This window comes from Mercenaria mercenaria, chromosome 4 (genome assembly GCF_021730395.1).
Source record: "Mercenaria mercenaria strain notata chromosome 4, MADL_Memer_1, whole genome shotgun sequence".
Classification (NCBI taxonomy): Eukaryota; Metazoa; Mollusca; class Bivalvia; order Venerida; family Veneridae; genus Mercenaria; species Mercenaria mercenaria.
The window spans coordinates 63,455,122-63,470,568 of record NC_069364.1 but is presented as its reverse complement, the minus strand read 5'-3'; the positions used below and the strand labels follow the sequence as shown (position 1 = coordinate 63,470,568).

At 36.7% G+C, this 15,447-nt stretch overlaps 1 protein-coding gene across 1 annotated transcript in view; it reads left to right on the top strand.

The window, feature by feature from the left end:
- LOC123551942 (serine-rich adhesin for platelets-like) overlaps nucleotides 1-7,975 on the top strand; it is a 101,039-nt gene extending 93,064 nt beyond the window's left edge. Inside the window, exons 21-23 of the mRNA XM_053541503.1 lie at nucleotides 1,346-1,450; nucleotides 2,330-2,417; nucleotides 7,409-7,975. Of these exons, the coding sequence (XP_053397478.1) occupies nucleotides 1,346-1,450; nucleotides 2,330-2,417; nucleotides 7,409-7,531 (316 nt within the window). The 3' untranslated portion in view covers nucleotides 7,532-7,975. The remainder of the gene's footprint in view (nucleotides 1-1,345; nucleotides 1,451-2,329; nucleotides 2,418-7,408) is intronic.
- Nucleotides 7,976-15,447: the final 7,472 nt, after the last annotated feature.

Genomic DNA, 15,447 nt, shown 5'->3' with positions numbered 1-15,447 from the left:
ATCTGAGTCGTGTGGGGTCGAAAAAGTAGGTCACATGGTCAAATCAAAAGAAAAATTTGTCAACACTCTAGAGGCCACAGTTGTAACCCAGTCTTTATGAAACTTAGTCAGAATGTTTGTATAGATGATTTCTAGGTTAAATTTTGAAACTGGGCCATGTGTGTTCAAAAAGTAGGTCACTAGGTCAAAGGAAGATCTTGTTAACACTTAGAGTCCACAGTTGAAGTTTGAAACTCATGAGAATAGGTCAGAATGTTTGTCTTGATGACCTGTAGGTCAAGTTCGAATCTGGGTCGTGTTGGGTCAAAAACTTGGTCACCCGGTCAAATCAAAGAAAAATCTTGTTAACACTTAAGAGGCCACTGTTTAAGTTTGAAACTCATGAGAATTGGTCAGAATGTTTGTCTTGATGACCTTTAGGTCACTTCAGATGTGAGTCATGTGGGATCAAAAACAAGGTCACCCGCTGAAATCAAAGGAAAAGCTTGTCAACACTCCAGAGGCCACAGTTGTAACCCAATCTTTATGAAAGTTAGTCAGAATGTTTGTATAGATGATCTCTAGGTCAGATTTGAAACTGGGTCATGTGGGGTCAAAAAGTAGGTCACTAGGCCAGATCAAAGGAAGGTCTTGTTATTACTCTTAAGAGTCCACAGTTTAAATTTGAAACTCATGGGAATCGGTCAGAATGTTTGTCTTGATGGCCTCTAGGTCAAGTTCGAATCTGGGTCATGTGGGATCAAAAACTAGGTCACCCAGTCAAATCAAAGGTAAAGCTTGTTAACACTCTAGAGGCCTCAGTTGATACCCAGTCTTTATGAAACTTGGTCTTGATGATATCTAGGTCAAGTTTGAAACTGGGTCAGGTGGGGTCAAAAACAAGAGCAGTTGGCCAGATCAAGCCCGGTGATACAGAGCCATGATGGCCCTCTTGTTTATTATCTTAATACAGATTTATAGTAGCCCGCCCGCTTAGCTCAGTAGGTAAGAGCGTTGGTCTACGGATCTCGGGGTCGCGAGTTCGATCCTCGGGCGGGGCGTATGTTCTCCGTGACTATTTGATAAATGACATTGTGTCTGATATCATTAGTCCTCCACCTCTGATTTATGTGGGGAAGTTGGCAGTTACTTATGGAGAACAGGTTTGTACTGGTACAGAATCCAGGAACACTGGTTAGGTTAACTGCCGGCGGTAACATGACGGAAATACTGTTGAAAAACGGCGTTAAACCAAAAACAAACAAACAGATTTATAGTTTGATGGTATGCATTCATTGCCCCCTTCAGGAAGTGTTTAGAACAGATTTGTTATTGTTTTAGTGGATTGATATGAAATGCTTTTCAGAGGCCTGAGGAACATAGAAGTATCAACAGTTGATGGATTTCAAGGGAGGGAAAAGCATGTTATCATCATGTCCTGTGTGAGAGCCAATGAGTCTGGAGCTGTTGGGTAAGAAGCTTATTGTAAAAATACTTTTTGACCTGGATCTTAACGGGTAATGTAAAGATACCACTCTGGATCTAAATTGGTACTGTACAGATTCACTGGATCCAAACTGATAATGACATGTACTGCATTGAATCCAAATTGGTAATAGACAGACAATGCACTGGATCCAAACTGATTACAGACACATATTGCACTGGATCAAGACTGATAATGGACATACACTGCACTGGATCCAAATTGAAAATGGGCAGGGGAGGGCTGATCACTAATGTTGTAAGAACTTGGGCCAAACCCTTATGCTTTTCATTGTTTCGTAAAGGTTTTGTTTCTGTATATACATGTATATATAAGCAATAAAATATAGACACATATATTGCACTTGATCCAAACTGATAATTGACACGTAAGTTGCACTGGATCAAAAAAAAGTTGCACTGGATCCAAACTTTTAATGGACACATACTGCACTAAATCTAAACCAATAAAGGACAGGTATTACACTGGATCTAAACTTTTGGTTGGTGGGTTGTTTTGGGTTTAATGCCATGTTTCAACATTATTTATTGCACTTGATCCAAACTGATAATAGACTGAGACTGATAATGGACACATACTGCACTGAATTTAAACCAGTGAAGAACAGTATCACACTGGATTCATACAGATTACTTGAAAATACTCCTTTGACATGTTACGGATAACTTTGATAGTTCTCCACTAGAAGTAGTTACTTTTCAAAACTAAGTATTAAATCAAAATAAATAAGAGACAAGTACCATTAACATAACCTTACTTTTCTGTTGATGTATCAAAGTTACGCTACATCAGTTTACACAAAATTACTTTTGCACTGTTAAATAATAGTCTTCCTTTTTACAGGTTTGTTGGCAACAGGAACAGAATGAATGTGTCTTTAACAAGAGCGAAATATGCCATGTATCTTGTTGGTCACTTTGAGTCCTTAGAGGTACGTATTTTATCTTGTTTCATGTTTATTATATCACCAATTATTACAATAAACAAAAAAGGCTCAAACAGTAAAACTGAGAAAGCTTGTAAAATTATAGCATATTAGGCATAGAGTGAGTATTCAAAAGTTGTTGTCTGTGAAACAAGAAATAGTAATGTTAATGTTCTCAAATTTTGTAGTTTTTATGTCCCCAAGGTCAAAGACCTTTTGAACTGTCTGGCCCTCCATCAGTCTGTCAGACTTTTTGTGTACTCAAGTCCTCCTACAGTTTCCATTCAAATGAAATGAAACTTGGTATAAAGGCAGTGGACATATGTATATTGTCTTGACATTATGTCTGTTTTCATGGATGGGAGTTACGGACCTTTTCGGGGGCTCAAAAATATTACAAGTAAAGTCAAACCTGTCTATAAAGACCACCCATGGGAGAGCCAAAATGTGGTTTTTATTCACAGGTTAAAATACACTGTAAATGTTAAAACAAAGCATGTGGTCTTTAAAGCCAGGTGGTCTCTGTTCAGAGGTGGTCTTTAACACAGGTTTGACTGTACATCAGAACATTGTGAACTCAACTCCTTTTAAAGTTTTGATCCAATTGAAATGAAACTTGGTTTACATCATCAGTATGAAGTGGACATAATCATGCATAATCATGCATATTATTTGGATTTTCATCTTTGGTTACTGCTATGTTCCAGACTATTCATTTTTATGCCTCCACTTTTGGGGGGGCATATAGATTTGCCCTTGCCTGTCCGTCCGTCCTTCCGAGAATGTTGTGTCACGCTTAGCTCCAAAAATATTTGACGTAGAGTCACAAAACTTTACAGGAATGTTGGTCAGCATGTGTAGTTGTGCACCTGGGGTTTCGCGCGGGATTCATTCAGTCGTGTAGGAGTTATGGCCCCTGACTTAGTAAAAAATTGGTCATTTTAATGTTGTGTCGCGCTTAGCTCCAAAAGTATTTGACCTAGAGTCACCAAAGTTTACAGGAATGTTGGTCAGCATGTGCAGTTGTGCACCTGGGGTTTCGCATCTGGATTCATTCAGTCATGTAGGAGTTATGGCCCCTGACTTAGTTAAAAATTGGTCATTTTAATGTTGTGCCGCGCGTACCTCCAAAAGTATTTTACCTAGAATCACCAAAGTTTACAGGAATGTTGGTCAGCATGTGCAGTTGTGCATCTGGGGTTTCGCGTCCAGATTTATTCAGGCATGTAGGAGTTATGGCCCCTGACTTAGTTAAAAATTGGTCATTTTAATGTTGTGTCGTGCGTAGCTCCAAAAGTATTTGACCTAGAGTCAGCAAAGTTTACAGGAATGTTGGTCAGCATGTGCAGTTGTGCACCTGGGGTTTCGCGTCTGGATTCATTCAGTATTGTAGGAGTTATGGCCCCTGACCTAGGAAAAAATTGTCATGCATAGTCATCATTGAGTTCAAGCAACATTAAAATGCGGTGATGGACAGGTATCTAAAAATCTCAAGAAAGCATATATGTTTATATGTACATTATATATGGTTATTTTTTGCATTTTTTTTTAAATAGCAACATTTTGTTTTCCCAGAGTTGATCTGTGTCCTTTGTCATGTAGTGGGGGCATCTGTGTCCCATGGACACATTTCTAGTTCAAACAAGCATTTTTAGGGGGCTGGTGTTGTCCCATGGACACATTTCTAGTTCAAACAAGCATTTTTAGGGGGCTGGTGTTGTACCAAATTGCCATCAATCTTCCTGTATTCCTGTTTATTTGTTATCTCACCATAGCTATGCACATAGAAATATTTCATACTCTTTTTAGTATACCAGATTTTTATTTGATAATTATCATTCCAGCTTTCAAATGTATTGTTGTAGTTATTAAGCATTAAGCTGTATTTATTTAAGTACAAAGGCTTTAAGAAGATAAAGTAGTAATGATGACATTTAATCAGATCTAAGGTCCACATATTAAGGAAAATACAATCTTTGATTTAGATAGAAGAACATGCAACTGGGATACCATGAATATTTGTAATTTATAGCTGTTTATGAAATTATATATCATAAGAGAAAATGTCAAATCAAAAGTGAAGAAAGTAGCAGTATTGAGTCAGTTCCAAAGCAATATCAGAACTGAACTAGCATGACTTTGATTTCAGAGTAGTTAGTTACCTTTCTGAGGCTTAAAATTTATCTTCTTGTTAAGACTTTCGACTCCATCTCGGAGTCTACTTCAGGACTGTGATGTCTCGTGACACAACCTTCCGATAGACTGGCGGAAGGTCATAACCTGTATTTTTATTCAAAACTGGGGCCCCTTCCATGATCTTAGTTGTTCCATGATCTTATGTCTGTTACCTTGACTGCAAACTTACGTTTATTACTGTCTGAAGAAAAGTTCTTTTCACTCATTGAGCATTATTGATGCTTGACAAAGTGATAATACCAGATGGTATTTGAGGTGCATAATCACATTTGCTTACAGATAGCAGGGCATCAGTTTGTGATGAACAGAAAAGTTGACTTCATTTTTGTTAAAAATTGTAATATAGCATGTGTTGTGCACCTGGTGTTCTCTTTTGTTTCCACTCAGCTTGACAAGAGTTATGGTCCTTGATATATTTTTTTTAAATACCCATGAAGTGCTTGAAAGTTTTATGTTGCAGTTGTGTTAAAAATGTTTCACCTAAAGTCATACTACCATGTACAGTGACAGGATAGCAGGGCATCAGTGTCCTATGGACACATATATAGTTCAAAACAAATTTATTTCTTCATACTGAGCTTATTTACCCAAACTGATTATATTTCTTCAAACTGAGCTTATTTATCCAAACTGATTATATTTCTTCAAACCACAGACACATGGGGCTCGGACCTCCACACACCCCATTCTCCTCCGCCCCTGGTTAAGTTTAGCCAATATATTTTAGCATTTCACCATGTATAAAGCATATGTGACGATCATAAAACGCATTTTGTAACATTTCAGCGTGTTTTTAAAAAATGTATTTTTACCATCAATGCTCTCAATACTAGAAGATATGCAACATTGCACGAACAATGGGAACACTTGCTTGCGCTGGACCCTCGCTTTGTGTAGCGCATGTCATAAACCGGGAACCAAAATTGTTACTCTTACGGCTATGTTAAACCAGATCATCACTTCTTTATGTAAACAAACCTCGTGTAACACGTGGTGAAGCGATAATCAGGTATAATGCAGTCGAAACGGTATCAATTTTGGTACCCGGCAACGATATGCGCAGTTCAAAGCAGGAATCTATTCGCAAGGGGGTGTTCCATAGAATTTAGATAGACTGATTTATGTTATTTATTGATTTCTCGTCGGAATACAAACGACAGTTGTCGGGACCGGTGTCATTTAACAGAATAGTAACAGATCTGACGATTGATACCAGTGATTCATTGGTAGGGATTCATTTAAATGTTTAACTGGCTATTGTTTCCCTAGTGTTCGTGAGATGTTGCATATCTTCTAGTATTGAGAGCATTGATGGTAAAAATGCATTTTTTAAAAACACGCTGAAATGTTACAAAATGCGTTTTATGATCGTCACCTATGCTCAATACATGGTAAAATGCTAAAATATATTGGCTAAACTTAACCAGGGGCGTAGGAGAATGGGGTGTGTGGAGGTCCGAACCCCAAGTGTCTGTGCTTCAAACTGAGCTATGTCTATGCATATACATGCTCTTTGTATCTCATATATTGAAATAATGTATTAATTATATCAAACTATGTATCTGTTGTATTCTGTGTATCTCTAATATTGAAGTGTCTCTGTTATTGAACTGAGTATTGTTTATATTGAACTATTTATCTCTTGTATTGAACTATGGACTATTCATCTCTTGTATTGAACTATGTACTATTTATCGAGTGTAATGAACTATGGACTATTTATCTCTTATATTGAACTATGGACTATTTATCAAGTGTAATGAACTATGGACTATTTATCTCTTGTATTGAACTATGGACTATTTATCGAGTGTATTGAACTATGGACTATTTATCGAGTGTATTGAACTACAAGCTGCTGTCCATCTGTCAGTATGTATGTTGCGAAGTCTTGTGTTTCCAACTTCTTTCACACTATTAGCCTGGTTTGCTTCAAACTTCCACAGATAAAGAAAGGAATTTTTGCTGTGACTATTTTTACAGCAGTTATGGCCCTTTGATAGTTTTGCTATTTAGAATATAGAGAAAACTCCAGCGTGTCCAACTCCTCAAACACTATTGAAAGGATATGCTTGAAAGCTTCACAGATAAAAGACCTTGATGTGTAGTTGACCATAAATTAAGGAATTTTTTCTGTGGCAAATTATTTTAGAATTATGGCCCTTTCTTAATTTCACAGAATAGGCCATAGTGAAAAATTTCCTCATACACTTCTTGAAGGAATGGATTCAGAGTTGCCCAGATGCACAACTTTATCTGAATATGACCATAAAGGATGGGCTTTGACCATTTTGAACAGTGTTAACTTCACTATACTGGGTATAGTATAGTGAAGAAATTTTGTGTGTTCACCTCCTCAAACTCTTTGAATGAATGGGTTCAATGTTACATAGGTGAAGAACTTTGATATGAAATTCCGCAGTATGTGGGGGCATCCATGACCTATGGATACAATTCTAGTTTTGTATTCACCTACATATCTTTTCTCAAGTATTAAGTTATTGTTTGCTCAGTCATTGAATGAGAATCTTATATTTATCTATATCTTAAATTCCTTGTACATGTACTTCACATGTTATATAAATGTTATATTGAAGCATATTTCTCCTAATTTGATCTGGTAAACTGATATCGAGTGGTGAATGCTTCTTTATTTATATGCACTTGGAACTCTTTCGCATTCACCCCTCGATATGTACAGTTCAGTTACTGAATTTCCTATATTGAAACGTGCTTTATATATTGGATTTTCTATTGCATTGTCTCTTAATCATTGAACTACATGTTTGTGTATTTTCAAGTCAAGTGACGAGTGGAAGGCGCTGATCTCAGATGCAAGATGTAGAAGGAAAATCATACCAGTGGACCAGTCTTCCATGAGTCAAGCCATAAAAAGGATCAAACAGCAAATACACCAAAACTAGGCTTGAGCATACCTGTGTGAATTGATATATCAGTGGACCAGTCTACTAACAGAGGGGAATTGATATATCAGTGGACCAGTCTTCTAACAGAGGAGAATTGATATATCAGTAGACCAGTCTTCTAACGGAGGGGAATTGATATATCAGTGGACCAGTCTTCTAACGGAGGGGGATTGATATATCAGTGGACCAGTCTTCTAATGGAGGGGAATTGATATATCAATGGACCAGTCTTCTAACAGAGGGGAATTGATTTATCAGTGGACCAGTCTTCTAACAGAGGGGAATTGATATATCAGTGGACCAGTCTTCTAACAGAGGGGAATTGATATATCAGTGGACCAGTCTTTTAACAGAGAGGAATTGATATATCAGTGGACCAGTCTTCTAACAGAGGAGAATTGATATATCAGTGGACCAGTCTTCTAACAGAGGGAACATTATCATAGACAAAAACTAGATTTCCAGTTGATTTCCAGTTGAGAGATATAAACAATGAACTTCTCCTGTGAAAGTAAATAGGGCAGTGAATTATTCCTCTTCAGGATAAGTAAGATAAGATATAAACATGACTGTAGACTAGCATCTTAGTCGAAGCAAGGGAAATCATGTGAACCAGTCATTCTAGGTAACATTTCTAACATAAATCATGGCACATTCTCAAAGGTTTTTTATAATATTTTATTGTGTATATACACACTTGCGTATATCACATTTATACAAGCATTCAACAAATACATATAAATGGGTTGGGCTAAAAGTTATTCCAACATTATATAGTGTCCTCCTTAGAATATATATAAAGATGGCAGTTACCATACATTAAAAGTTTTGTAGATAAAGAGTTAATGGCGTAAAAAACTATGTGCTAAAAGGTTAGTGAGGTTAAAAACACCCTCTGTGTATTCTCTAGTCAATGCCAAGTACAGGTAACTTTAACCTTTACTGCTGGCGGCAATTGATTCTGCCTTTGCGACCAGTGCAGACCAAGATTAGCCTGCACATCCGTGGAGGCTGATCATGGTCTGCACTGCTTGCTATTCAGTCAGTGAATATATTTTCAGTGGACACCTCTTCAATTAATAAATTGTACTGCCCAAATTGAATGAAGGACCAGTCCATTTTAGAAATTTAGCAGGGTAAAGGTTAAAGACCACACTGCCGAGTTAGTGCTAACATGGTGCTTTTGATAAAAAAAATGAAGTTTATATATTTGGCAGTTGACTGTATATGCATATTGTGGTTTACTTTTTTACAGACCATTACATCCTTGAAATTATAACATGCTGTAGTAAGTATTGCTTTTCTGTCAGAACTGCGATGTGTTGTGACTTAGATTTTTTGATGGTCATATCTTGATGTGTTCAGGTAGATGGCACAGTTTAAATTTGCATATAATGTTAAATTTATTTAATCTGTGTAATGCTCACATTTGAGATGTTGATATTCTTCAAAAGTTGTTGTAAATAGCAGATTTTATAATTCCACTTTTTTCAAAATAATATATAATTCCACAGACTTACTTATTAACTTAATAGTAAGTACAATAGAAATCCAGACTTTAGGTATTTTAAGTACCAAAGTCGTTGTTAAATGTCCTGCTGTCTGTTATAATTTACATTTATGTTTACATGTCCATATTATGTTCTTTAATTGCCTGTAATGTAGATGTTAAAAGTACAGTGAAACATGTATGACACAGCCAGCCAAGGGAGTGCCACAATCTGGCTGCGCAAGACAGGCTAAAAGTAGGCCATAAAGTCAGTTTTGACATTGGCTTTAGGGACTGCTTTAGGGAAATGGCTATTTAATACAGGTGGCAGCTAAGGCAAGGCAAGTTCAACTGTAGTTCTAGAGGAACCTGTAACACCATCTTTCATATATATATATTGTTAGATTGTTGCCTGTTGGATATATCAAGTTATTACTAAGAAAAGAAAATTAGAATGTTTTTGTGTACTTTGCATGTAATATAGTTTAATATTGACAATATAGGGACAAAAAGAGTAAATTCTTTACTTTTTACAAGCCTTTTGAAAAGTTTTATATACATTGTTATCACACACGCATAGGCATTCCTTTTAAAATTTGAAGTTCAATTTTATGAAGTATATAGAGAATAATTCACTCACACTGACATACAGTTCTACATTTTTCGTATGATGGCATATCTTGTAGTTTCTTTCTAATAACACTGATTTTCATACAACTTTCCTGGTTACTGAAACTGCATGTCAGTGTCAAATATTAATAAGTAAAATGATGGTTTTGAAGTTCCAAAATTCAAGGGAGACAACCCTCATGAAAAATGAAACAGTTTTCCATCAAGGCATGAACAAATAAGTAAGTTTTGTTTGTTTTGGGTTTAACGCCGTTTTTCAACAGTATTTCAGTCATGTAACGGCGGGCAGTTAACCTAACCAGTGTTCCTGGATTCTGTACCAGTACAAACCTGTTCCCCGCAAGTAACTGCCAACTTCCCCACATGAATCAGAGGTGGAGGACTTATGATTTGAGACACAATGTCGTTGATCAAATAGTGGCGGAGAACATACGCCCCGCCCGAGGATCGAACTCAGACCCGGCGATCCGTAGACCATCGCTCTACCTACTGAGCTAAGCGGGCGGGTAAATACAGTAAGAGTCTGTCTTTTTTGTGTGTTGAGCAGTAGTACAATATTTGAACAAACAGTATCATCATTATCCATATCATATATGACAAGGATCAGTATTTCTTGCATTATGTTCATCTTCAGCATGTATTGCACAAAGTGTTGTTCTTTCTATATGTGCATAGCAATTACCAGTGTAATTCCACAGGTATTGTAAATAGCACTACCAACATATTCTGCAAAAAAACAGAGATCTACCATGAATATTATTATCACAGGGATAACTGCTTATGCAAGTTGATATTTCCTATTCCCCCTCCCCTCACCCCCCACCCCTTACCTCTCTTGTGCAAGTTGATATTTACTATCCCTTCCCCCCCCCCCCCCACACCCTCATCTCTATTATGCAAGTTGATATTTCCTATTCCCCCTCCCCACACCCCCACTCATCTCCATTATGCGAGTTGATATTTCTAATCCTCCCCCCCCCCCCCTACACCCCTTGTCTTTATTATGCAAGTTGATATTTCCTACCCCCCCCCCGTCTCTTTCTCCCTCTCTCTGTCTCCTTTGACAAATTTCAAAATGTATCTTATTATGCAGCTACCCACCTTATTCCACAGCGGTCCTGTTTTTGTATGAAAATTTGGTACGAGAAATCATTTTGTATTGTATATTTGTATTTGTTTATTGCTGTCCAGTATTATGTTAATTGTTGTATATTGTTAACTTTGTCTTGCTAGTCTATAACACTGCCTATACCGGTATGATTTAATGTTTGTCATTTGAAACCATTACCTATTTGCATAAAATCACGTTGAAATTTGTTAAGTTTTTAATGCATTAAACTTGAATGAAAGTATACTTTGTTCAGTTTTCTTTTGATATGCTGCAAATTTAAACCCCCTTCAGCAGCATACTTCACTTCAGATAATTGTGTAAGTAAGCTGGTATAATAGAAAGATGTGTTTATTGGTAATAAAAGACATATAAGATATATCTGTATTTAAATAAATATCATATTAAAGGTAACAGTTTACAAAAAAAAGTTCTGATTTAATCATATTTTATTGCTTCTAATTTAAATATAAATACAAAAATCATACAAATTGAATGAAAAAGGCAAGCATATTTTAACAAATTAATAACAGTATGATTAATTCAACTTGCATAAAAGCAAAAGGATTGAGCCAAAAGTTTTGCCGACATTAGAGGTTAATATGTAGTTTTAATTTTAGAGTTGCTGGAGTGAAAATGAACACTATCACTGTTAAGATGTTTACTGACAAAATACAAGGATATAGAGAGAATTACATCGTTTCTTAATGTACTAGAATATTTGTAAATGAAAGAAACATAAGATTTAAAAACCCATATTCATTCGGTGAAACTGAACCCAGAAACGGCCTCATACCAGCAACATATTTAAGATACATGGCATAGATCACATAAAAATCATCCAGCGCATTTACAAAAGGCACCAAGCTAAATGCAAAAGTACCATTTATTTTTAGCTCACCTGTCACAAAGGGACAAGGTGAGCTTTTGTGATCGCGCGGTGTCCGTCGTCCGTCCATGCGTCCGTAAACTTTTGCTTGTGACCACTCTAGAGGTCACATTTTTCATGGGATCTTTATGAAAGTTGGTCAGAATGTTCATCTTGATGATATCTAGGTCAAGGTCGAAACTGGGTCACGTGCCGTCAAAAACTAGGTCAGTAGGTCTAAAAATAGAAAAACCTTGTGACCTCTCTAGAGGCCATATATTTCACAAGATCTTCATGAAAATTGGTCAGAATGTTCACCTTGATGATATCTAGGCCAGGTTCGAAACTGGGTCACGTAGGGTCAAAAACTAGGTCAGTAGGTCTAAAAATAGAAAAACCTTGTGACCTCTCTAAAGGCCATATTTTTCAATGGATCTGTATGAAAGTTGGTCTGAATGTTCATCTTGATGATATCTAGGTCAAGTTCGAAACTGGGTCACGTAGGGTCAAAAACTAGGTCATTAGGTCTAAAAATAGAAAAACCTTGTGACCTCTAGAGGCCATATTTCTCAATGCATCTTCATGAAAATTGGTCAGAATGTTCATCTTGATGATATCTAGGTCAAGTTCGAAACTGGGTCACGTGGGGTTAAAAACTAGGTCAGTAGATCTAAAAATAGAAAAACTTTGTGACCTCTCTAGAGGCCATATTTTTCATGAGATCTTCATGAATATTGGTCAGAATGTTCACCTTGATGATATCTAGGTCAAGTTCGAAACTGGGTCATGTGGGGTCAAAAACTAGGTCAGTAGGTCTAAAAATAGAAAAACCTTGTGACCTCTCTAGTGGCCATATTTTTCAATGGATCTTCATGAAAATTGGTCAGAATGTTCACCTAGATGATACCTAGGTCAAGTTCGAAACTGGGTCATGTGCGGTCAAAAACTAGGTCAGTAGGTCAAAAAATAGGAAAACCTTGTGACCTCTAGAGGCGATATTGTTCAATGGATCTTCATGAAAATTGGTCAGAATGTTTACCTTGAAGATATCTAGGTCAAGTTTGAAACTGGGTCACGTGGGGTTAAAAACTAGGTCAGTAGATCTAAAAATAGAAAAACCTTGTGACCTCTCTAGAGGCCATATTTTTCATGAGATCTTCATGAATATTGGTCAGAATGTTCATCTTGATGATATCTAAGTCAGATTGGAAACTGGGTCACGTGGGGTCAAAAACTAGGTCAGTAGATCTAAAAATAGAAAAAACCTTGTGACCTCTCTAGAGGCCATATTTCTCAATGGATCTTCATGAAAATTGATGAGAATGTTCAGCTTGATGATATCTAGGTCAGGTTCGTAACTGGGTCATGTGCGGTCAAAAACTAGGTCAGTAGGTTGAAAAATAGAAAAACCTTGTGACCTCTCTAGAGGCCATATTTTTCACGAGATCTTCATGAAAATTGGTGAGAATGTTCACCTTGATGATATCTAGGTCAAGTTTAAAAGTGGGTGACGTGCCTTCAAAAACTAGGTCATTAGCTCAAATAATAGAAAAACCTTGTGACCTCTCTAGAGGCCATATTTTTCAATGGATCTTCATGAAAATTGGTCAGAATTTTTTATCTTGATGATATCTAGGTCACATGTGCTCAAAAACTAGGTCACTATGTCAAATAATAGAAATAACGATGTCATACTCAGTTGAACACTGGGTCATGTGGAGATAGGTGAGCGATTCAGGACCATCATGGTCCTCTTGTTTACATATTGTGCTATTGTGATTGGACATTGTCCATGTCAACATTTGCTTTGTTAACACTCTATTAAGGCTCAACAAACTGGATCATGTAGGGTTAAAAAACTAGGTCAGTAGGCCAGATCAAAGGCTTAAGTTTAAAACTCTTGAGAGTTGGTCAGAATGTTTGTCTTGATGACTTCCACGTTGAGTTCCAATTTGGGTCATGTGGGGTCAAAAACTAGGTCACCCAGTCAAATCAAAGGAAAAGCTTGTTAACACACTTCAGGCCACATTTATGAACCTATCTTCATGAAACTTGGTTGGAATGTTTATATTTTGATGATCTTTAGCCAAAGTACAAATCTGGGTCAGTAGGTCAGATCAAAGAAAAATCTTGTTAACACTCCAGAGTCCACAGTTCAAGTTTGAAACTTGTGAGAATCATTGTCTTGATGACTTATAGGTCAAGTTCGAATCTGGGTCATGTGGGGTCAAATCTAGGTCACTGGGTCAAATCACAGAAAAGCTTGTTAACACCAGAGGCCACATTTATGACCCTATCTTCCTGAAACTTGGTCAGAATGTTTGAATCTGATAACATGTGGGGTCAAAAACTAGCTCACTAGGCTAGATCAATGGAAAATCTTGTTAACACTCTAGAGACCACATTTTAAGTTTGAAACTCATGAGAACTGGTCAGAACGTTTGTCTTGATGAAATCTAGGTCATATTTGAGAATGGGTCATCTGGTGTCAAAAACTAAGTCACCTGGTCAAATCAAAGAAAAACTGTGTATGGTGCATTTTTGACTGGATATTCATGGAATTTGATCAGAATGATTTTCTTGATGAAATCTAGGTCAAGTTCGAATTTTGGTCATCTGGGGTCAAAAACTAGGTCACCTGGTCAAAGCAAAGAAAAACGTTGTGTATGTAATAGGGGCTGCATTTTTCATTTGATGTGCATGAAACTTGGTCAGAATGTTCTTGAATGAGCTTTTATCTGGGTCACATGGGGTAAAAAACTAGGTATTCAGGTAAAATCAAGGGAAAGGCTTGTTTATACTCTAGGGGCCACATTTGTCATTCTGTCTCCATAAAATTGGTCAGAATGTTTATCATAAAGTCTTGGATGATTTGAATCTGGGTCACATAGGTTCAAAAACTAGGTCACTAGGTCAAATCAAAGGAAAAGCTTGTTTATACTCAAGAGGCCAATTTTTGCTCTAATCTTCCCGAAACTTTGTCAGAATGATGAAATCATGAAATCTTGGACGAGTTCTAATCTGGGTCATGTGGGGGAAATACTAGGTCAAATCAAAGACAATGCTTGTTTACACTCAAGAGGCCACATCTTTGGTCCAATCTTAATGAAATTTGGTCAGAATATTTGTCTCCATGAAATCACTAGGTCAAACTTGTTTACACTGTTATGGTGTATTACTCGGGTGAGCGACCTAGGGCCATCTTTGCCCGCTTGTTACAAAAATACACAGAACTGCAACAACTTTGCATAAAGTCCACTTTCCCATGACTTCTGCATATCTCTAAGATTGCAGGGAATCTTTTTACACTCCTTCCATATTATTTACCAAAAAGAAAGTGTTTACTAACCGTTATTACTACGAAGTTTATTGGATTTATTACATGTTAATCCAAATTAATTTTTATATTGAATACTACACCCACGTAAGTGTGTATAAAGGAATATTTTCACAAAGCCAATCTTAATTACGCTCTGGGATATCGGTCGGGTTAAAGTTACTTCAGTGTATCTAAAGCTAAAAAGAAAATGAGATTCATCATTGTTTCAGAAATGTTTAGACGAATATATATATATGCAAGCAAAATGCCCTTTAAGCGAGAGGTATTAAGAGATGCACGTGAAAATCAAGGTGTTCGGTAACCTCGGAAAGATGAGGTAAACGTGTGTAAATACACCCTTTTCAAACGTGACATAAACCAGGATTCTAATTTATACATGTTATTTTCATTTCTATAAAACTGAAAACTAAAAGTGAGAAACACGTTATCAGAACAGAAAATCAAATCTCATCTGAAATACATTTTTTCTGGATCAGTG